The sequence below is a fragment of the Sarcophilus harrisii genome, chromosome 6 (genome assembly GCF_902635505.1).
Source record: "Sarcophilus harrisii chromosome 6, mSarHar1.11, whole genome shotgun sequence".
Classification (NCBI taxonomy): Eukaryota; Metazoa; Chordata; class Mammalia; order Dasyuromorphia; family Dasyuridae; genus Sarcophilus; species Sarcophilus harrisii.
Window position 1 is genome coordinate 241,798,206 of NC_045431.1, and position 21,494 is coordinate 241,819,699.

Consider the following 21,494-nt stretch of genomic DNA (forward strand, 5'->3'; position numbering starts at 1 on the left):
CCAGTCCCCTCGAGGTGAGCAACCACAAAGCGTTGATGGGAAGGGAGAGTGATGGGGCAGCAGAGCTTCAGGAGGCAGAGGCCGGCTTCCACGCTTGCCCAGGATGGGCCGGGCATGGGGCTACTTCCTTAAGGACTTCCCAGGCCAGGAGGCAGGATGGCCGGCTTGCCCGTGAGGGGGAGAGCACTTTCTGTCCTGGTGCTGAGAACCTGGAGCCCAGGAGGCTGCTGGGAAGCCTGGCCATCTCCCCGTCCCCGCCTCTGAGAACATTTCGGTTTCTGCTGCTTCTCTTCTTGCACTTTATCCAGGATCTGTCCCTCCCTCCAAGGTCTTTGGGCCTGGGCACTGAGCCATTTCTCACCCCCCTGCATCTAGGTTTAAACATTAGTGAGAAGCTATCAGCTCAGGCCTGGGAGAGGAGCCGAGTTACACTTGGGCCAACTTCTCCCCCTTGCCAGAGCCCCCTGTTCCTGGCCCCGTGTGCCTCGGACGATGCCTGTGGAAGAGTTTGTGGCTGGCTGGATCTCTGGTGAGAAGTTTTTCTTTCTGGTGTGTCAGGGTAGCCTTCCGTGGGGTGTTCCCCCATGGAGCATGGGAGAAAGAGGGAGACAGACACAGAGAAAGGGAGTTAGCAAGAGAGATTGAGAGAACAAGAGAGATAGAAAGAAAGGAGAGAGAGAGAGAGACAGAGAGAGAGAGAGAGAAACAGAAATGGAGTTAGGAAGAGAGATTGAGAAAACAAGAGAGAGAGAGACAGAATGAAAGGAGAGAAAGAGAAAAACAGAGAAAGAGAGAGAGAGACATCAGAGAGAGAAGAAACAGACATGGTGAGGGCTGTGACCAAGGCCAGAGTCCATGTGACATGCCACGGTTAGGTCACGGTGCTATCTTGATTCCCCGTCTCCGGACACATGAACAGTTTGCGCCACCATTAGAGAAAGCCCCCTGTCCTGCCTCTCTTGTCTTTCATAGTGCCACATGAGGATGGCCCACCTTTGCACAGGTACCCTTTGAGTCAAACAGCTGTGGGGACCAGAGGGCAAGGAGGCCACTTTTCCGTTCCTGATCCTCGCTCAGCCTGGCTTGGATGGCCTCTCAGGCTGCCCTGTCCCTAGTGGCCCCCAGGGCTCAGTCTAGGTGGATTCTAGGGCTGGGGAAGAGAGGCTGGACCTCGAGCCGTGGGCATCATCCCTGAGTGCCCGGGCCCTCTCCCCGCTTTCCCAATAGAGCTCAGCACTCCTGCAATTAAGGGAATCTGTTCCCTTAAAACCTCCCCAGGGCCCAGAGGCAACAGCACTTTCCAGGTCTGCCTCCCCGGGCTTTTCGGGGTTGAGATGCCCACCTCCGACCTCCCCGCCTAATACAGCAGCCTCTGGCTGGGAGAGGAGGGTTGAGTGGTTGGAAGGCCAAATCTCTTGCTCACAAACCTTGCTTTTTCTCCCGGCCTCTGAAGAAGCGATGCTGGCCGGGGGTGGGGGAGGCCAGATGGTCTCCAGTCTGGGAGCCAGAGGCAGCAGGTGAGCGCCCCCGAGTCCGGCTCCTCCCTAGACTGGAGAAGAGGAAGATGCCCTCTGAGATTCCTGGCAAGGAGGGAGCAGCTTCTCCCCTGAGGGGGGACTCCCTGGTCCGGCCGAGGGCCTGTGGCCGAGCTCTTTCTCCTTGTCTGCAGGAATTGCGGGCTTGATGCTGGGACACCCCATAGACACAGTGAAGGTGAGAAAAGCCGTGGGCAACATCTGGAAGCAGGGGCTGAACATCTGGAACGCCTGAGCTCAGGGCCGGATTCCCAAGCCATCCGTGCAGCAAGAAGCCCGCCTCCAAAGCAGCAGCTCCTGCCCCTGGTGGTTCCTGACTGGGGAGCACAAATAGCAATGGGGGGGCCCATTTACTGTGGGGGACAGCCGCAGGCTCCCCGTCACAGCCTCGCCCCCCCCCTTCCCCCCCGCAGCAAGTTCTCCGTCCTCCCTCCACCTCCCAGTGGTGATCCCGGCGTGTCCTCCGCCCCCAGGTTCGGCTGCAGACCCAGAACACGTATCGGGGCATCATGGACTGTGTGATCAAGACATACCGCCGGGAGTCAGTAAGACGCCCTGATTCTCCCAAGGAGGGGGCAGCTTGGGCAGGAGCAGGTCTCATCTCCCACTCCCTCCCCCAGGCACCGGCTCCCATTGCGCCCAGGCAGGGATGGTGGGGGTGGGGGGCAGGTGCCACAGGCGAAGCGCTCCGAGAGGCAAGACCCCAGCTGGGCAGCTCGGACACGGTCCTGGGTCTCGGCTCTGCCTCCGTCTGATCTCCCAGGCTCACACAGTCCGAGTTTTGCTGAAAGGGACCTTAGAGGCCATTTGATTTTACAAATGAGGAAACTGAGGCTCACAGAACTCCAAGCAGGTTGTGTGGGGGCATCCAGGGGGTGAGTGAGTCCCAGGCCCAGGCCCCTCCTCTACTCTTCTCCCTTGCTGGGCCCAGGTTGCTCCCTTCCAGAAGGAGGGCATTTGGACAGGTGGCTCAGGGGTTACTGTCTGTGACAATCGGTGACTGTTATAGGCCTTCAGGATTTCTCCTGGCCTCCGAGTCCCTATAGAATGTCAACCTTTGCGGGGCAGGGGCTACTTGGCTTGGGGTTCTGGTGCCCAGCCCCTTGTTCAGCGTCTGAATGCTCGTGGGAAGAAGGGAACGAATGATGGGGAGCAGAGCGCGGCCCCTGTGAGCCCCCCGCCAGGGCCCCCCGCCAGCCCTGGCCTGGCCCTCTCTCTGCCCGCAGGTTCTGGGCTTCTTTAAGGGGATGAGCTTCCCCATTGGCAGCGTGGCCATGGTCAACTCCGTGCTCTTTGGAACCTACAGTAACTCCCTGCTCCTGCTCAGCTCCACCTCCCCCCAGGAGCGGAAGGCCCAGCCCCTCAACTATGGCTACGTCTTTGTGGCTGGCAGCATCGCGGGGTTCGTGCAGGTAAGCGGGACCCCCATTCTGGCCACCAGGGAGGGCCGGACTTCTCCTACCCCCAGGCAGCCACAGCTTGTGGCTGGGCCTTCCTCGGGCCAGGACCTAGGCCTGGGGACGACTCCTGCCCTACCTACCCATGCTGCCATCCCCATGGGGATCAGAAGAGGGAAGCTCCTCCCCAGGGCTGCTTCTCTGGTAGATAAAGTCACCGTGTCTCAATGGAAGGCAGCCTGAGCCCCCCAACAGCCTCGTACAGAAGACCCCAAAGCCTTCCACCGAATGTAGAAATGTCCCAGCTTCTAGCACCTGTCGGCCCCTTGGAGTCCCCGTCAAATTGAAGGTCTGCATAGGCCTGGGGTCTGGACGAGGTAGGGGCGAGGAGCGCCCCAAAGGGGTCAGAGGGCGGGGTGGGATGCTCTGAGGGAATGGGGCAGGGAGGGAAGCGGGGTGACCAAAGACAATCTTCCACATCCTGGCAGTCTGACGTCCTGGGGTGGGACCTCCTGATCCTTGCAAGGGCGCTCTGGACTCACGGTTCTGGAGTAGTGGGAGCAGCGAGGGGCCTTGGGATCAGAGGGCCGGTGCCCCATCTCCCTGGGCCTCAGTTTTCTAATCCGTACAATGAAAGAGTTGTGAGATTACTCTGGGGATGCCCTCTGTTCTGACGTCTTCTCCCATCATCCTCTTCCCACCCTTACCCACGAGTGTCCTTTGGATGCTACTTGAAGCCTCTTCTCCTCTCCCTTCACACGCTCTTCCTGGTGACCTCATGTTCCCCCCTCCAATCAGCTCTCTCTGGAGTCAGACCCCCCCACTCCTGACCATTCCCCCCCACTGCCTGATGGACATCTCCTAGGGGTGACCCTTTGCCATCTCATGGTCTGCCTTCAGCAGGTCACCCTTTTCCCAAATTTCCCTGCTTTCCCTGATGGCATTGCCATCCTTCCAGGGAGGGGGTTTGCTACCCTGGGGGGACTGGGCAACTCTCCCTTCTCCCGTGCTGTCTCCTTAGCTGCCAGACGTTCCTGCCCTGGACAGTGGCTGCCGTCCCCCACTCGGCTCCCCTTTTTGTGCTTTATTCTCTCCAATCCTTCCATCCAGTTGCCAAGATGATCTTCCTAAAGCCGGCATCTGCCCAGCTCTGTCTCCGACTCTGGAGCTCTAAGTAGCTTTTGCTTTCCCCCTTGATAAAAGGTAAACTGCAGGGCAGTGGGTAGAGTACCAGCCCTGAAGTCAGGAGGACCTGAGTTCAAATCTGGCCTCAGACACTTAACACTTCCTGGCTGTGTAACCCTGGGTAAATCACTTAACCCCAATTGCCTCAGCAAAAAAAAAAAAAAAAAAAAAAAGTAAATTGCTCAGTGAACCAGTCAACATTTATTGGGCACCTGCTGTATGCCAGGCACTGTGCTAAGTCCTGGGGGTACAAATACAGTCTCTACCCACAAAAAGCTTATGATCTAATGGTCAGTTTTAAAAGTCCATTCCCAGTGTGGCTGAGCCAGCCTTCCTAGACTTAGTTCTCTTACTCATCTCCCTCCCACACACTCTGTTCCAGCTAAACTGTGCTCCTTGGCCTTGGGCATGTACCCGTGCACCTCCAGGCCCAGAATGCACCTTGGGTGTCCCCTCCACCCACCCCATCCAGATTCCCCTCAGGTACTGGTGTTTGCTCTCCCCCCAAATCATCTTGTACCCACTTATCTATGTGTAGGTTGTATTCCCAAAGAGAGTGGGAGGTCCTGGCAGGGAGGGACTCATCTTTTCATTTTTGCCTTTGTACACTCAGCACTTAGCCCAGGACTTAGGCATCCAGTAAGTGCCTAATAAATGTGTCTTTAAAAAGTTAAATTGTCAAATAGAACCCTAAAGAACCGGGCAGTCTAAAGCTATATATAGCCCACTCTAAACTAACTTCTAGACTAAGGACCCTCTCTCCTGCGCCACTGATAGCCCCCCAGCCAGCACCAGGCCCTAGGCACTGCTGAACACTCCCCTGACCTCCTTCCTCTCCTTGCCCTAATCCCATGCCCTCCTGGCTCTGCTGACAGCCTGACTTATTAATGAACACTTAGTTCTACAGATCTCAGGGAGGAGAGGTGGTGCCATATTAATCATTAAGTAACTTAGGTAACTTGGTCTTTGTGCTTACTCTTCGTCTCATGAGCCTTTTGGGGATGGGGTGGCGGGGAGCCTTGTTCTATGAGGGAGCTCTTTGGGAGCAAAAGAACACCAGCCCATCATCAATAAATGTTTATTAAGGAGCCACCATGTTCAGTGAGGTGATTCCGGGGACAGAGCACTGGGTCTGGAGTCAAGAAGACCTACTTTTTTGAGTTCCAATGTAGCCTCTGGCATTCCTAGCTGTGTGAACCTGGCAAGTCATTTCACTCTGCCTCAGTTTCCTCATCTGGCAAATCAGCTGGAGAAGGAACTGCAATGCAGTGTCTTTACCAAGAAAACCCAGAGAGGGTCACAGGGAGTCAGATGCAACCGAACAGCAACAACGTGTGCTAGGAGAAGCTCCCGAGTCCTATACCATGCTGAGTAGGCACCGACTCTTCCCACTGGTAGAGCATATTGGGTAAGGGATCAGAGTAGAAGAGCCAGCATTTAGATAGATAGCACTTGGAGGTTTAGAAAATGCTTTTTCCCATACTAGGACAGTGAGTATTATTGTACCCATTTGACAGATTAGAAAACTGGCGCTCAGGGAACCAGCAATGTATTTGAGCCTATCTATCTTCCCTATCCATGGTGTCCTCCAGCTCAATCCCCAGGGTCCCTTTAGCAAATCTCTATTTTGCACCACATTTCTCATTCCTAATGAGGATCACAGTCCACAGTGATGACAAAGGGTTGGGCTGCTTGCTGAAGTTAATGATTAATGCCCCCCCAAAAGGTTCAAGTTTCTCTTCATTCCTAGCCTGGCTGGGGGTACATACCTTTAGTCTCCCCAAAGCCTCTGGTCTGGAATTCTCCGAAACAAGGCTGGATTCCTGGATCTGGGGCCTGACATAAATTGTAGTAGGCCAGGTGTGAGGGGGTGAAGGCCTGCATGGGGGTGGGGGCAGTGTCAGAAATGGGGGGGGTCCTAAAGATGCTTCAAAGATAACAGACAGGCTTTGATAACAGCTTGAATGTGAGAGGGATTGGTGGTGGTGAGAGAGTCTAGGAAGACCACTGTTTATAAGCCTGAGAACTGGAAGGAAGGTGGAGTCCTCTGCAGTAATAGGGATGGTAGGTGGGGGAGAAGATGGGTGACACAGTAGAAAGAGGTCTGGGCCTGGAATCAGGAACACTCATGTTCCGGAGTTCAAATCCAGTCTCAGACAGTTAGCTGGATGACCCTGGGCAACTCACTCAATCCTGTTTGCCTCAGTTTCCTCATTTGTTAAATGAACTGGAGAATGAAATGGCAACCCCTCCAGTGTCTCTGCTAAGAAAATCCAGATAAGGTCATGAAGAGTTTGACGTGACCAAATGACAACAGCGGGTGGTTGGTGGATTCTTTCAATGACTACTTTACCCTCTGGTTCTAAGACATCAGGGCAGTTTTCCTTGATGATTTCTTGAATTATGCTGCACAGGCCTTCATGATCATGGCTTTCAGATAGTCTGATAATTCTTAGATTATATCTCCTGGATCTGTTTTCCAGGTCAGTTGTTTTTCCAGTGAGGCATTTTACATTTTCTTCTATTTTTTTCATTTTTTGAAATTTTGTTGACCAATTCTTGATAACTCACTGAATTATTTACTTCCATTTATCCAATTAGCATTTTTAGAGAACTATTTCCTTCAATTAGCATTTTTACCTCTTTTTGCATTTGGCCAGTTGAACTTTTTTAAAGGAGTTGTTTTGTTCTGTGAATTTTTTTCCCCATTTTGCCAACTCTTATTTTTTAAGGAGTTGTTTTATTTTTCCACTTCACCAGATTTATTTTTTAAAAGGTTTATTTTCTTCAGTCAATTTCTGTGCTTCCTTTTCCAAGCTGTTGGTTTTTCTTCCCAAACTTTCATAATTCTCCTGCATAAATCTCATTTCTTTGACCCATTAGTTTTCTTTTTTTCTTTTAAGATCCTTTTTAAGCTCTTCCAGAAGAGCCTTTTGAGCTTGAAACCAGTTACTATCTTGCTTTGGGCTCCACCATTTTGCCATTGCTGTCCTCTTCTGAGTTTGTATTCTGATCTTCACTGTCTCCATAGTATCTTTTTGTGCTCATTTTACAAAGTCGAACTCTGCTCCTAGGGCACATGGGAGGTTGTCCCAAGCTTCTTTTGCAGGGGGACAGGGGCCTTTCGCCGACTGTACTAGAGCTTTCCCACTGGGTTTGGCCAAGTCCTGCATGTAGTACCGGGGGTTTGGGGTCTCACAATTTGCCTTCGGTGGTTGCATTGGAGGTTTCACTGCTGACCTGCTGATTCACTGTCCTTCTGAACGTAGTGACCGCGGCTGTACTTTGCCTACGAACGTTCTGCTAGATTCCAAGTGCAGGGTGTCCCCACGCTGGATCTCTCAGAGGAATCTCGGTCACGTTCTCCCCTGCCCGGTTGAGACTGACCTTTCCTGAAGTCCTTGCAAGATATCTTAAGCTGAAAAATGATTACTTGAATGTTTGTGGATTCTGGCACTCCAACATCCATTCAGAGGCGTTGCTTCTGAGGCGAGCTGGGGAGAGCTCAAATAATGTCCTGTCTACTCTTTGCCATCTTGGGTCCCCTGCCCCAATCCGGAATCTAATCCTGAACCTTTAAGTGACTTACCTGTGTAACTTTGGGGTGTGGTTTTTCATCCCCAAAGTGAAGGCATGTCTCAATGCCTTCCAGCTCTAGATCTGCCCTGTGTTCTAGGCTCTTAAGTATAGGCTGGCCTCCTTAGCAGAGAAATCACAGAGGCTCCGAGATGCCCTTTCCTGCTCGCTCTGCTCCCTTCCCTCCAGTCCCAGGGAATGAAGCATTCCCCAAGAAAAGGAGAAGGGCTTGGTGAAAACAAAGCTTGGTGCTAAAGGAGGGTCTGACCCTCAGGGGAGGGGGCTGGTTGGCTGGGGTTACCAAGTTATTTTAGTCACAGGTGACTCTGACCCCCCTCTGGGCTTTTCTTGGCAGAGATCCTGGAGGGTCTTGTCATTGCTTCTCCAGCATGTTTTGACAGATGGGGAAATGGAGGCAGACAAGGGGGAGTGACCTGCCCAGAGTCACACAGCTAGTGAGTGTCTGAGGCTGGATTTGAAGTCAGCGCTTCCTGACGCTCCACTGGAACTTCCCCCGTCTGCCAAGGAGATGTGGGTAGTGTCAGAGTATCAGCCGGGGAGAGCCTGAAGAAGGGGTGGCAGCGATGCAGGCTGACCTACCAATATTCGGGTCTACTGTTTGCCTGTTGCTCCCTGGCTGAGAACTGGGCTGCTAAAGTTTTTGTAAAAATCAGTCCCCCCTGCAAGAAGCCTCAGTCCCATTGGCCATCCTGGCTTAAGCCGCCAGCCCAGCCCTTGACCCCAGGGTTAGCTCAGGCCCACAATTAGAAGCCCTCCCCCAGCCCCTCACGTCACTGCTTCCCTTTAGGACTTTGTTCTTATTTACCAACCTGGGCTGTCCCAGAACCTCTCGGGGTGTCCCTGAGGTTTCAGTAGAAAAGCCCTTTGGGTGGTAAGGAGAGAGCAAGTCAAAGGCCCCAGGCAGGAGTTTTGTGTGACAATGAACGAACCTCTGCAGCAATATGGGAACCATCCATTTGTGTCCTGACCTGGTGGGGGGCCGGCCCACATGAGGAGACCCTTGGCAAAACTTCATGTGTTACATCAGGGAGGCTTTATTATTATTTTTAGAGTGGCTGGGACCTAAGCCTCCTCCCCCCACAGCCTCATCAAGGCTGCAAGCCCTCATCTCTGTTCCAGAACCCCGCTTTTCTCCAGTAGGAGGACAGCTCAGCAGCCATCCAGTGCTAGCCAGGAGTCTGCTGGGGCATCCTGGACAAGTGGGCCGCAGTTTCTACTTCCAAGCCCTCAGGGAGCGGGGACCATCTCAATTCACCTCTTCAGCGTCAGCCCCAAAGCTCCTGATTCTGTTCCCTGCGCCAATTGGAACAAGTCCAATCCATCAGAGAGCTGGCAGCCCTTTAAATATTTGAAGGCAGATACCCCAGTTCTCTCTGATCCAGGCTATAAACGTGCCCAGTTCCATCAGCCGACTCTGGTGCCGGGAGCTCAGGGTCTTTGGATATCCTGGTATCTCTGTCCCTAACTCCTCACTATCTCCTCCCACACCTAGCACTGAGCTGCTGATGAGACCTGTTGAATATTTCTGTCCCCTTCTATCCATTCTCTGTTCACCCAAATGATTTTCCTAAAACATGGGTCTATGTCACCCCCTACTCAGGAAACTTCAGGGACTCCCTATTGCTTTCAGGACCAAATACAAAATGTCCTGCTTGGCATTCACCTGGCCCCTCCGACCTTTCCGTTATTCTTACCCCAACTTGTATTCTTCTATTCAGTGATACCATCCCCCGGCTGTCCCATGGTAGAGACCCTCTATTTCCCGACTCTGGGCATCTTCTCGTCCTTGTCTGGAATGCCCTTTCTCCTCATCTCTGTCTGCTGACTTCCCTTTAAGACCCACCTTTCAATAAAAGGCTATTAAATAAATTAAAAAAAAAAAAGACCCACCTTTCACAAGAAGCCTTTCTCAACACTTAATTCTAGTATCTTTCTGTTGATTATTTTCTATTTATCTTATATAGAGCTTGTTTGTATATATTTACTTGCATATTGTCTCTCCTCTGTGAGCTTCTTGTGGGCAGGGCCTGTGTCTTGTCTCTTTTTGCACACTGGCACATAATAAGCTCTTAATAAACACTGCTTACTCCCCATTTGGATACTCTCCAGCTTATTGACAGGCCATGGTGTTCAGAGCTAACTCTGGTTCTCCAGGTAGGAGAAAGGCAGAGCACTGTGGGATACCTCCCCTCCTTTTCTCTGTCCTTCCCCATACAGCTCGGTAGCCTTCTGACATTGAGGTTGCTGTCTGCTAAAACCCCAATATCTATTTCAGATAAACTGCTGTCTAATCAGGAAGCTTACCAACCTCGTACTTGTGTGGTTGATTTTTTTTTGGTATTCAAATGGAAGACATTATGTCTGTTGAATAATATTTTAGCCTGTCAACATTGCTGATTCTGTTATCAAGGGTATCATCTGCCCATCTGAATGCCCTCTGTGACTTACATAGTTCACCGACATTGATCCATTAAGGATTTCTCTCTGCTCATTCCATTAATTCTCGATTCATCAAATTGTGTTATTAATAACCTATATCACCTTCCTCTTTTCCCCAAGGATTTTTAATTAACTTTATCAAATGCTTTGCTAAAATCAAGATATCGAGCTGTCACAAAAAAGGAAATGTAGTCAATCTGGTGTGACTTGCCTTGAGGAAGTTCTGTATAAACAGTTTCCTTTTCTCAATGTCTGCCAGCCATCTCTTGAATGATTTGGCTGGAGTTTCCCCAGGAATCAAAAGTCAACCCACTTACCTAAAGCTCACTTATTCCCTTCTTTGAACACGGACATTTGCCCTTCTTCCATCTTGAGTTCTCCCATTTTCCATGGCCCTTCACACGTCATCGATGGGGCTTGGCAATCCCATCTGCCCATTCCCTTAGGATGCAAGGATAGATCATTCATCTGGATTTATCAGGGGCTTCCAGGTGCTCTCTGACTAGTTCTTGTCTCTCAGATCTTCGTTAGCCATTTTTGTTCTGACATTTTAAGCACAAAGGACATTCTCCTTGGCAGAGAAAGGAGCAGGGTCCTTTGTCCCATCTGCATAGAAGTTCTCACATCCTACCCCTTTTTTGGCATCCCTAGCTTCCCTCGCCAGCCCCAGCTGCTTCCAAGCTTTAGTGTCTTTGAAACTAAAGTTACAGGACCATTTGGAACTTATCATCTTCTGACCTTGCTTCTACTAGGCCACTAGATGGCGTAGTGAGTGACAGTACTGCGCCCCCTAGCAACCGTCAGAAAAACAAGTGGAGCTCAAATCCATCTCAGACCCTTACTGTGTGATGGGCCAAGGTTTAGTTTATTTATCTGTAAAATGGTCTACTAATAGCATTTACCTCACAGGCTTTCTGTGAATGTTAAATGAGTTGTGGACAGTACTTTGTAAACCTTAAAACGTCTTGTAAACGCTAGTTATTATTATGTATATGTTTTTAAAATTTTGCCTTCCTCAAACCTAGAGGTTTTGCATGTGCCTGGGTTCCCTTTTTTCTCTCACAAACTCTAGGAGGGAGTAGTCACTTCCCACTAAGGTCCTTGCCATTTCCCACCCTATTAACCAGTTCCCTGTTAGTGAGAATCAGGTTCAACATGTGTTTTCACCTTGGCGGCCCCTTTTTGAAGGATGAAATGATCATTAAGGCAAATCAGAAAGCTCTTGGTTGTCTTGTTTTGGTCAGAAAGTGTAATATTCTCTTCTCTAAAATATAATGTTCTCTGGGAGCAGGTTTCTTGGGGGGCTTCTGGAGGCAGCCTTAGCTTCAGTTCAAAGTGATAATCACCTCAAAGTCAGTTAGGAGTTAAAGTCCAAATCCTTTACTGTTTCCTTTTAAATCTTGTCTCCTTCCTTGGGCCCGGTTAACTTTCTTAGAGGCCTATCTTTCTCCTTGGTTCCTGCCGCTAAGCCTTTGCCTCTGCCAGCTGCAGCCTCTAGCTCCCTCCAAGTCTCCAGCCAGCACAGAGGAGAAATATGGAATGAATCTGTCTCCGCCTCTGAGAGTGGGCTTGTCTCTTAGTAGGTTTGTCCTTTAGTGGGCTCCTCCTTATATATGGTCTCTTAAAGGTGGTGAATCTTGTGGAACTCTAATAAGTACTAAGTACATTAGTGAACTAGGAACTGTTAAGTATCAGGCTAAATTAGATAATTGTCTCTGTCAATTCCAGTGATTTAGCACCTTGTAAGAATTCTAACAAGAAAGTGCTCCAGTTTATGTCTGGACACCCGAAGCCCCCATCACTATTCCCTCACTTTGGTGTCAGGCTGGTGAGATTCCCATACTCTAACCTCAATATTCCAAGATACCAGCTCCCACAACCTTTTCCCTAGTCCAGCCTCCTACCGAAGGTGTCTAGGACCACTATTTGCCAAGCTTTTCACTTGCTGGCCACACTCAGAGGTGCAACAGGGGCTGCTTGAGACTTTGGGAGTTACAGCCGGGAAGACCGTCACTGGGAGCCTTTAGGATGGAGCCGACTGAAACAGCACAAAGCTAAATGAGGCCAAGGGTCAGGGGTTTGATACCCAAGGGCTTCAAGTATGAAGAACTCTAGACTCGGGGTCAGAAGACTCGTCATTGTTCAGTTGTGTTACCTTAGGAGAAGTCATTTACTTGGCTGTTACCTTCCTACGGGTGCTCATGCACCTTCCTACTCACTCCTCCCGGTCTCCCTCATATGCTCCACTAAAGATGGAGTGAGCGGTTCTCTCAGCACACTGCTCTCTCCTGGTCTCCCCTCCCGACTGGTTTCCTTTGCTTCCCTCTAGGCCTACTGTTTGGCTCCTTTTGACCTCATCAAAGTTCGACTGCAGAACCAGACAGAGCCCCGAACTCGGCCAGGAGTGGCCCCTCCTCAGTACAGGGGTCCCCTGCACTGTGCCAGGAGCATCATCCAGGAGGAGGGCCCGCGGGGCTTATTTCGGGGAGCCTGGGCCCTGGTGCTAAGGGATACTCCCACTCTGGGCCTCTATTTCCTCACTTATGAAGGGCTCAGTCGGTGGCTTACTTCGGACAGCAAGGAACCTGGTGAGTAAAGGCTCTGTAGGAAGGAGGGGAGGAGAGGAGCCGAACACTCATTTTTACAACCCGACTGGAGGGTGGGGGATGTCCAAGGATGCTTTCTCGATGGGATGGGAAGGTTAGATGCCCTCACTTGAAGGTGAATGAGTACAAAGGAGGAAATTCTCACGGTTCTTCTCCATTTCTGGATTGCAGGCTCGGCTACAATGCTGGTGGCTGGGGGCTTTGCAGGAATAATGTCCTGGACCATAGCCACTCCTATGGATGTGGTCAAATCACGGATGCAAATGGATGGGCTTAAGCGGCGAAAGTACCGGGGGCTGCTGGATTGTGTGATAAGCAGCGCCCGGCAAGAAGGGCCCGGTGTCTTCTTCCGGGGACTGACCCTCAACAGTGCCCGGGCCTTTCCGGTCAACGCTGTGACCTTCTTCAGCTACGAGCATCTCCTCCGGTTCCTGAGCTGAGTCTTCTGTTTCCCCATCCATTTCTGAGTTTGGTTCCCCAAATCTGGTGCCAGTGGTGGAAGGCCAGCCAGTTTGCTCGTTACCTAAACTGGGCAAAAATCCTTGTTCCTTGGGTGGCAGGAGTCGGGTTCCAGTTGACTTGGATAAAAGTGACCCATCAAGATTGGGATGGAGGGGAGCACAGACAAACATAAAACTAGACAACAAACTAGACTGTTCTGTGCCTCAGTTTCCTTATCTGTACAGTGGGGGGTGGGGGTGGCTGGCATAGCTCTTGAGGATCCTGAGAAAAGGAGCTGATTGGGGAAGCATGTTTGCTTACTTGGGTCTGGCCACCAGCTCACATCTCGGTCCTTCCCCTAGGACTTAAGAGAATATTGTCAGAAGTTGTCACGTGTGGCTTAAAAACTCCTGCTGCCGCAGTTAGCCCGGGGTCAGGCCTGAGCTCAGAGGACGAGGCGGCCTGCCCCTGGATTCCCACCTTGCTAGCCTGGTAGGACTTGCCACAGCTGATGTGTCACTGTCGGAACCCAAGGTCCCCATTACTCCCCTAATTGCCGATGACTTTGGCAGAGGTTGGGGTAAGTGTGGGGTAGGTAATAAATAAATAAAGGCTCACTTAACAGGAGTTGAATACTAGCTCCTCCTTATATTTGGCTTGGCCTTGGTCAAATCTGGATTTCCACAGATTAAAATGATAAGGAAACTAAGAGGTCCTGAGGGGCACAACTAGCAGGCTGGAGGTTCTTTACTTCAGAAAATAGAAGGCCAAGCAATGACTTCATGGACGTCTCCAGAAATAGCAGGAATTCTCGTGAGCCCAGAACGTTCACCAGTTCATCTTCAGGGACGACAAGAGGAGAGATTGAGGTGAACGTGTCTCAGCAAATTAGATCAAAGGGAGAACCACGTGCTTGTAAGAAAACCCAACACTGGAGAAGCTCCAAGGGAAGAAATAGAATCTTTATTTGTAAAGACCTTTTAAAGAGAAGCCAGTTCATCAATAACCTTCCTAGAGATGGGGCCCAGATAAGACTTCCTCCCAGCTTTGTAATTCTGGGAGAAAGAGAGTCCTCTGATTCTACCTAGAGAGCACAAGACACAGGGTCAGAAATCTAGGCTTCAAATCCTGGCTTGCTAATTTACTAGATCTGCTACTTCCTAACTATATCACTTTGGGCCAGTCATTGCCGAGCCTCCCTGCAAAAGGAACGGTTGAGCCCAACTCCCTTCCAGCCCTATTCCCCTGACCGACTCCCAGGCCATTCTCGAGGGATTTTGGAATATCTTCTTACAATGGCTCAGAATCTCGGGGAGAAAAAAGGAGGGATAAGGAGGAAAACTGGAACTGTTCTGTCGTGAGGAAGGTGGTTGGATCCCAAAGTATCCTGGAATAAAGCTTTCCTTAAACTATTAAACACTTCCTTTCTCCCCTAATTCCAGCTGAATAGCACATTTTTTCCCCCTAGAGTTATAAAGGAATATTCATACATTTATTTGCTGCTTCAAAAAAAATGAATGAGTTGAGGCTGTCATGCCCGCAGCCAAACTCAGTATTTAGGCACAAGCAGCCACTGGTGTCAAATAAGTAGCAGGGGCGGGCGTTTCCCAGGCTGGCTCGTCCCTGAAACTAGGAAGCATTCCAGGGATTCGCGTATTATGAGGGGGTGCTGGACCATGCTGGGGTCTGTCCTCAGTAAATGAAGATAGCCACGACTTCCTCCAACACTCTCCATCTTGCTTTCTTCAATCATTTCCTACCCCGGGGACTCGGCAAAAAAAAAGCAAGAATCCCTTGAAATTCTGTCTTTTCAAACGAGGGCCTTCCCTTCAGGCTCTCAGTTTGAGGTGACCTTAGTCAGTCAGAACTCCAAGGGGTCCCGTCCAATCCAACCCCTTCAGGCCGAGGTGCAGAGCCGTCCCTGCATCGCAGAGATTCGGCCATTTCTGTGTGAGCACTTCCTGTAGGTACCAGCACACACTTCGGCCTTCACGGCAGCAAAGGAGGTCTCGCTTTGAAGACCCAGGTCACAAGGTCTCGGCTTCCCCAGGGACCATCTGCCTTCTGCTAGTCTAGAAATTCTGAGCTTTGGAGGAATACGGGACTGGCCAGATGCCCTCATCAGGCCCCGGCCTCCTGACTTGGTTCTCCTGGGGAAAGGAGATGGCTAGAAAGTCTTCAAGACGATTAGGGACCTGGCCTTGGTGAGCCAAAGGAGCACTCACCGGTCGTCTCTTTGGGACCCAAGAATCCCGGGTGCGACACCCCTCCCCTGAACTACTTCCCAGCTGTTTCCTGGACTCAATCTTTTCCTACTGGGGATATATGCTACAGGGTGGTTAACGCAGCTGCCCCTTCTCTCATGTTGCTTTGGGGGCCTTTTGAAAGAAGACTCATCCTGCCTGGAAGTTTGGGCCGGAGCACCGGGATCTGAGGGGGAAGAGGCAGCAGTCAGAGTGGATGTTGAAAGGCTCAGCAGACAGGGGAAGGTGGCGGGGAGCCCACCTCTGGTCTGGGTCAGGTGACACTCAGGCTCCTTGGTTTAAATTCAGCAGAACCGGTTCTGAACACAGAATTCACGGAGTCCTCATGCGGACGCTAAAGCCGAGCTTCCCCTTAACCCAAGTCCCCAGTTTCCCCCTTGACGGTTTCTTGTTTAATTCCCTGGAATTTCCCAGAGGGTTAAAGTGGTCCCAGGCAATGCATTCAGGACCACTTGGCCCACTGCCGGCACCAGTTTAAAACTCTTCTGCTTCTCCCCTCTCCACAAAAAGTCCTCTTATTTCCACGGGAAAGAAATCTCCAAAGTGCCCTCGGTTAGCGTTTCCATGGGAAACAAGAAGGTAGGGGACCCCCCTGACAGGCCCGGGGGACCCTCACTGGGAGCACATGCGTTCTACCTCCTCTTCACAGTCATAAAATTTCCCAAAAAGTTCAGGGGAAGCCCCGTTACACTCGAGCCATCGCCTCAAGGTACCCAATGCCCGCAAAGCATCTGCCTTGGTTGGCAAAGGCACAAAGCCGTCGTCCCCACTCTCTTCCTCGCCCTCACTGCTCCCTTCTTCCTTGCATCCTCCCCCGCCAACCTCCTCGTCTTCCAGGTCCACAAAGTGGGAGAATTCGTCAGGTCTCAGCCCGCCGGGCAGGGGGGGCATCATGGGCACTTCTTTTGTGGACGGAGGAGTTCTGCCGGGCCACAGGCCAGCCAGGGCGAAGCTGCTCCTGATGAAATTGGTGGGCACCCTGTCCCAGGCGGCTGCCATCATATGCAAGGCATCAAGCACCGTGATGCCGGCCCCGGCAGCGGTCAGAGATGCGCTTTCTGCGGCCCCTCGGAGAGCGGCCAGCTTACTCAGGAGCCGGTGCCGGTACCGGCTCTTGAAGTCCTGCACCACAGGGGTGGGTAAGCAGGGCATGGTGCCGTCGGCAGGCAGAGGCAGCAGCCTCACGTGCTGAAGCTCGGGCAGGTCCGTGGCACCCTTGGCCGGCTGGGCGGTCAGCAACAAGGCCACGTGCCGGCCCTGCCGCCCCATGTCCTGGTCCAGCTGGGCCAGCCAGTCCGCCCATGGGATCCCTGGGCCCGGGCGGTAGAGGACGGGCAGAGCCTCGCTGCTGACCCCAAAGAAGCCCCGCGGAGAGCGCTGGCGGCCCCCCACCACCACCAGCCGGCGCTTCTCCGTCCCTCCGCTGTTGGCACACAGTAACACCTGGAACCGATCGCCCGGGGCCATCCCACCCGGGACCGCCAGATACAATAAGGGCACCTCGGCACAGCCAAAAATATCCTCCGGGGAAAAGTCTTTCAGGGTAAAGGGCGTGTGAGGGTCGGCGCCCAGGGGAGGAGTCTCCAGGGAAGTCCGGGGAGGAGGGAGGACGTGGCGGACCCCCAAGCCCACGTTGTTGCGGCGCTTCCAGCGCACCAGCCAGCCGATGCTGGGCACGAAGCGCTGGCCCATGAGGTCGGCGAGCTCCTTGGCTTTGTGCAGCAGCATGGGGCCCGTGACGTCCCAGGCCTTGGCGCGGGCGATGTGGTACCAGCACAGGAGCGCCTCGTCGATGCCGCTGTACTTGGACTCGCGCTTGCGCTTGCGCTCGCGGTTGGCCGTGCCGCTGCACCAGTCTGCCAGCAGCTTCTCTTTGTTCTTGCAGATGCGGGAGATCTGGGGCTGGGAGACCTGGAAGCGCCGCGCCACCTCCGACTGGGACATCTTGGACTCGTCCAGGAGCTCCAGCACCTGGATCTTCTCCGCTAGGGACAGGGCGTGGAGCTTCTTCTTGCCGCCGAGCTCCATGGCTTCTGGGGGGCGCCTGCAGGTGGGAACCACAGGGGACAGGTGGGCAGGACCAAGAGGAGGGAGCGGCCAGTGTGGGGGAACGGTGGGGGAGAGGAGCCCAAGGCAGGAGGGGAGCAGGCGAGGAAGGCCCTCTCACGGGTGCAGGCGCCAGCCTTCATGCAGCACCTACTGTGCCCGCGGGGCAGGGTGCCAGCTTTACTTACACGAGTTGTGACTCTCATCTCACCCGACCCGGCCCGGACTGCAGAGCCTCGCTAAAGGCTTCTGGATCCCAAGGGGCTGGGGCAGGCTGGGGAGGACCCAGGAAGGACCAGGACCAGGAGGGGGGGAAGAAGGAGGTAGGGGAGTGGGATGGGAGGAGGTGGCCGGCGGCGGGGGACCCCGGAGGAGGGGGAGAAGCCCAAGGCAGGTGGGGACACAAAGGGAGCAGATGCGAAGCCAATGAGGGGGGAGGGGAGGGAGAAGGGGGAGGGGCAGCACGCAGAGGGAGGGGAGGTCAGGGAGGGTCATGAGAGGAGAGAGCAAGAATGGGAGGGAACAAGAGTAGGAGAAGGGGACCAAGAATGAGAGGGGGAGGGGGACGAGAGCGGGGGAGGGGAACGAGGACGAGAGTGGGGAGACCACGAGTAAGAGAGGGCGACAAGAGTAAGGGGACCACGAGGAGGGAGGAGGGAAAATGAAGGAGACCAGGAGGGGGATGGGGGCCAAGGGTCGGGGACCCCCAAGTGGGCGATGGGAAGGGACGCAGGGTCCCCCAGCATCCCCCAACAATCCCCGGCACCCACCTCCCGGGCCGCTCTTGTCCCGGGGCCGGGTCCCTGCAGCGTCGGGCTGGGGCGATGGCGGGGGCGGGGCGCTCCACGAGATGCAGACCCCGGCCCGGCCCGAACCCGCTTGACTGCCCGGCCCGGCCCGGCTCTGTCTGCTCCCCGCTCCGGGTTTTCCCGGGCTCCGGGGCGAGGGGAGAGGCAACCACTCCGGTACCCAGAAGTCACAGGGCCCATCCCTCCTGAGCAAGGTGATTGGCTGCTAGCCGATAAAGTCCCGCCTCCAGTCGGTCTCCATTGGTAGCCGCGGAAGGGACGGTTAAGCCCCGGCCACGGCTCGGCCTCCTCGGTACAAAACCGGCGTTTTCCCCGCCCCCAGAGGGGCGGGACTTAGGAGTGAGCAGAAACGCAGGTGCTGGAGGCGGGGCTAAGGGCATTGGGCGGGACTTGGAGTGAGGCGAAAGGCTGGCACCGAGGGGCGGGCCTTTGTGCCCATAGACCCGAGTGGGGAACGAGGCGAAAGGCAGGTGTCAGGGCGGGTCTTCCTGGTAATAAACAAGACCAGGAAGTGAGGATGAGGCCGATTGAGGGGTGGGGCCTAAGGGAGCGGTGTGGGAACAGGCAGGTGCCAGGGGCGGGACTTTGCGGGGAGGGGCGGAACGGGGGCGGGACAAAGTGGGTGCTGAGGGGAGGGCCCAGCCGGGAGAGGTCGGCGCGCTGGGCTGAGGTGACCGATGAGGAGCCGCACTGGAAGAGTCAGGGGGTAAGGGGGCGGGGCGGAGCGCCCGCTGGGGCTTTTGTCCCGGGCGCTGCGGGTAGGCGGGGCGCAGGGCCGGGCGCGCCTGCTCCGCGAGAACGCACTGGCGCTGCGCTGGAGGAGGGCGGTCCCCGGGGCGGGGACGGATTTGGGCATGAGATCAGACCCCGCCCCCTTCTCGGGGGTTGGGGGGAGGCGGCTGATGGCTGGCGCTTGACGGAGATGTTGCGCAGGGAGGGTCTCCTGTCCTGTTGGGGCAGCGGTGGCGTCTGAATAAGGAGGCGCCGAGACGCCTGAGGGCGACCGGACGGAGCCCCCCGTGGCTCCTGATTGAGATCAGTGACCTCAATGAGAGCCTCGTTTTTTTCCCTTAAATTCTACTCGGAGCCTTCAGTGCTCGCGCATCTCTTATCTCCCATCCTTGCTAACTCTGCCTCCCCCGCCTATGATCCCTCCCTTCTCTTCTCCCCCCGCCTTTTTCCCCTTTCTCAGTAACCTTTCCCTTTCCCACTAACGGACACACCTTGTCCCCCTGCCCCAAATCCACACCCCTCCCCCCCATTCTGTCCCCTCCCCCTCCTTTCCAGATTCTGGAGGATGCTGAGCCCTTGGGGCTACACGAGGATCTGGGGCCCTTCCAAGAAAGCCGCAGCCTCCTGCAGCCCCTCAGCGGGAGCGGTGGCAGCCCAGACTCTTCCCCCCAGGTCCCGGATGTTACCTGCCTCTCCTCCCTCAGCGGGGGCCTGCAGCCTTGCAGGAAGTCCGGCTTCACTCATCCCCAACGAGCTCTCCCCATCTTCTCCCTGCCCGAGGCAGATAATGTCAGTCTGAGCCGCACAGTTCTCGCTGGCGGGAGCCAGTCCGGACTGGCTCGTTAGCCCGGGTTCCTTCAGTGCGCCTGGAGTCTGGACTCAACCTCCCGAGTCCAAATCTGGCCTTCAACCTCGGATGGGTGACCCTGGTCTCAAAGACTTCACCCTTTCTGCCTTAGTTTCCTCGTTTGTTAAAATGAGGTAGGGAAGGAAACGGCAAAACATCCCAGGGTCTTTGCCAAGAAAATCCCCAAGAGTCGGGCAGGATTGAACCGTTACATTGCCCTTCGAGAGGCTCCAGACCAAGGCCCAAACCCATAGACAGGTGTGTGTGTGCACTTGCACCCGCCCCCAAAGCCCACAGTGGGACACACCCGAACCGGCCTGAGGCCAGTTTCCGTGCATAGGAGAGGACGCGCAAGGGCTCGCCAGGGCTTGGGGAAGAGTCGGCTCCCGAGATCTCTGGCTGCCCCTGCCTGCTGCTGTGGAGGGAGGGGGAAAAGGCCTGCAGGCTCTCCACATGGCAACCTTAGGGGCTGCCCTCCAGGGCTGAAGCTGGAGTTAGGGGGTGCTTTCTCAGACGTTTCCCCACGGGGAGCCCAGAACCTCCTTAATGGCTGCTGGGAACCCCCTGGGGCAAGTCTCCCTGGCCAGCAAAGCTCACAGACAGCCCAGCCCTCCAGTCTGGGCATTTATGGACAGGCTTATCCCCAGTGCTCCATATTCTGGCGGCTCCTTGTCTCCTCTCGGATCAGAACTAGGCTTCCCTGGCATGTAATGCCCGTCCCAAGCTGGGTTCCGCCCTGGCTGTTGTGCATATTCCCATTCACACACTTGATAGATGTTATCTGTCCCATCTACCTTCTGTGCCTTTATCTGAGCTGCTTCCCTACCCACTGAGCTCTACGACCCCCATTTTCCTCACCTCTGCCTCTCAACCCCTAAAAATAATAAATCAAGGCCTAGCTTGTAACATTTACTGACTGCTGAAGTGTAGATTCTCAAACAGAACAATTTAACGACCGGAATGGCCCCAAGAAGGGTCCCGACCGCCACCCGCCCTTAGAAACTCGCTCGTATTTTGTGCCTCTGTCACACTTAAAAGGACAAGAGCCCCGGGAGAGCAGGAGGTGGTTCCCTTTGTTCCCGGCATCTGGCACACAGGAGCCAGTGCTCGGTGACTGGTGGTCAGGAGGCTGACCGTTACACAATGGGGTCTGGCCAGAACCTGGGAAGAAGATGCAGAACCAGCCCCGGGGGCTCCGCTGCTTCTGTGGCCCAGCAGTAGGAGAGCCCTGCTCTGCCAGATGGAGTTAGTCCAGCCGTTTCATAGGCCAGACCTCCCCAGTATTGAAGCTGGTTCCTCGGAGGCTTCACTTCCTCCCATTCTGTCTGCTTGTCCCTCGGCCCATCCCATCCCTTCAGGGCCATCCCACACTTCAGGGCCCATGCATGTTTATCATGGCAGCAGTGGCTCAGGTGCCAGGGTGTGCTCAAGACTGGTCGAGGCCGGGGTAGACTTCCCGAGATGCTCGGGTCCAAACCGGAACAGATGTTTCTGTTCGGTGACTTAGGCAGGGAAACCAAATGCTGGGATCCACAGATGACACTTTGGATGTTCTACCAAAGGCCGCCCCCCTTAATGGCCATCCCCAACAGAATC

General features: G+C 54.1%; 2 protein-coding genes across 3 annotated transcripts; one reads left to right on the plus strand and one right to left on the minus strand.

The window, feature by feature from the left end:
* Positions 1-249: 249 nt before the first annotated feature.
* Positions 250-13,412, plus strand: SLC25A45 (solute carrier family 25 member 45). 2 transcript variants are annotated; one of them, XM_031941402.1, is made up of 6 exons: positions 250-529; positions 1,670-1,713; positions 2,009-2,080; positions 2,762-2,947; positions 12,483-12,741; positions 12,931-13,412. In XM_031941402.1, exons 1-6 carry the CDS (start codon positions 493-495, stop codon positions 13,197-13,199), a joined length of 867 nt encoding a protein of 288 aa, XP_031797262.1. In that variant the 5' UTR covers positions 250-492; the 3' UTR covers positions 13,200-13,412. The 2 variants fall into 2 exon arrangements, with proteins under 2 accessions (XP_031797262.1, XP_031797263.1); XM_031941403.1 differs by having other exon boundaries at positions 474-529; positions 1,670-2,410.
* A 729-nt stretch (positions 13,413-14,141) lies between these two features.
* On the minus strand, positions 14,142-18,871 carry TIGD3 (tigger transposable element derived 3). The gene is made up of 2 exons (XM_023506638.2): positions 18,281-18,871; positions 14,142-17,508 (listed from the first exon to the last, which is right to left on the minus strand). Exon 2 carries the CDS (start codon positions 17,490-17,492, stop codon positions 16,077-16,079), a length of 1,416 nt encoding a protein of 471 aa, XP_023362406.1. The 5' UTR covers positions 17,493-17,508; positions 18,281-18,871; the 3' UTR covers positions 14,142-16,076.
* Between the last annotated feature and the right edge of the window lie 2,623 nt (positions 18,872-21,494).

Coding starts and splice junctions, on each gene's coding strand:
- SLC25A45 (XM_031941402.1), top strand. CDS start 493: ATGCCTGTGGAAGAGTTTGTGGCTGGCTGGATCTCTG. Junction 1,714..2,008: donor ACCCCATAGACACAGTGAAG/GTGAGAAAAGCC, acceptor CTCCGCCCCCAG/GTTCGGCTGCAGACCCAGAA. Junction 12,742..12,930: donor TTCGGACAGCAAGGAACCTG/GTGAGTAAAGGC, acceptor TCTGGATTGCAG/GCTCGGCTACAATGCTGGTG.
- TIGD3 (XM_023506638.2), bottom strand. CDS start 17,492: ATGGAGCTCGGCGGCAAGAAGAAGCTCCACGCCCTGTCCCTAGCGGAG.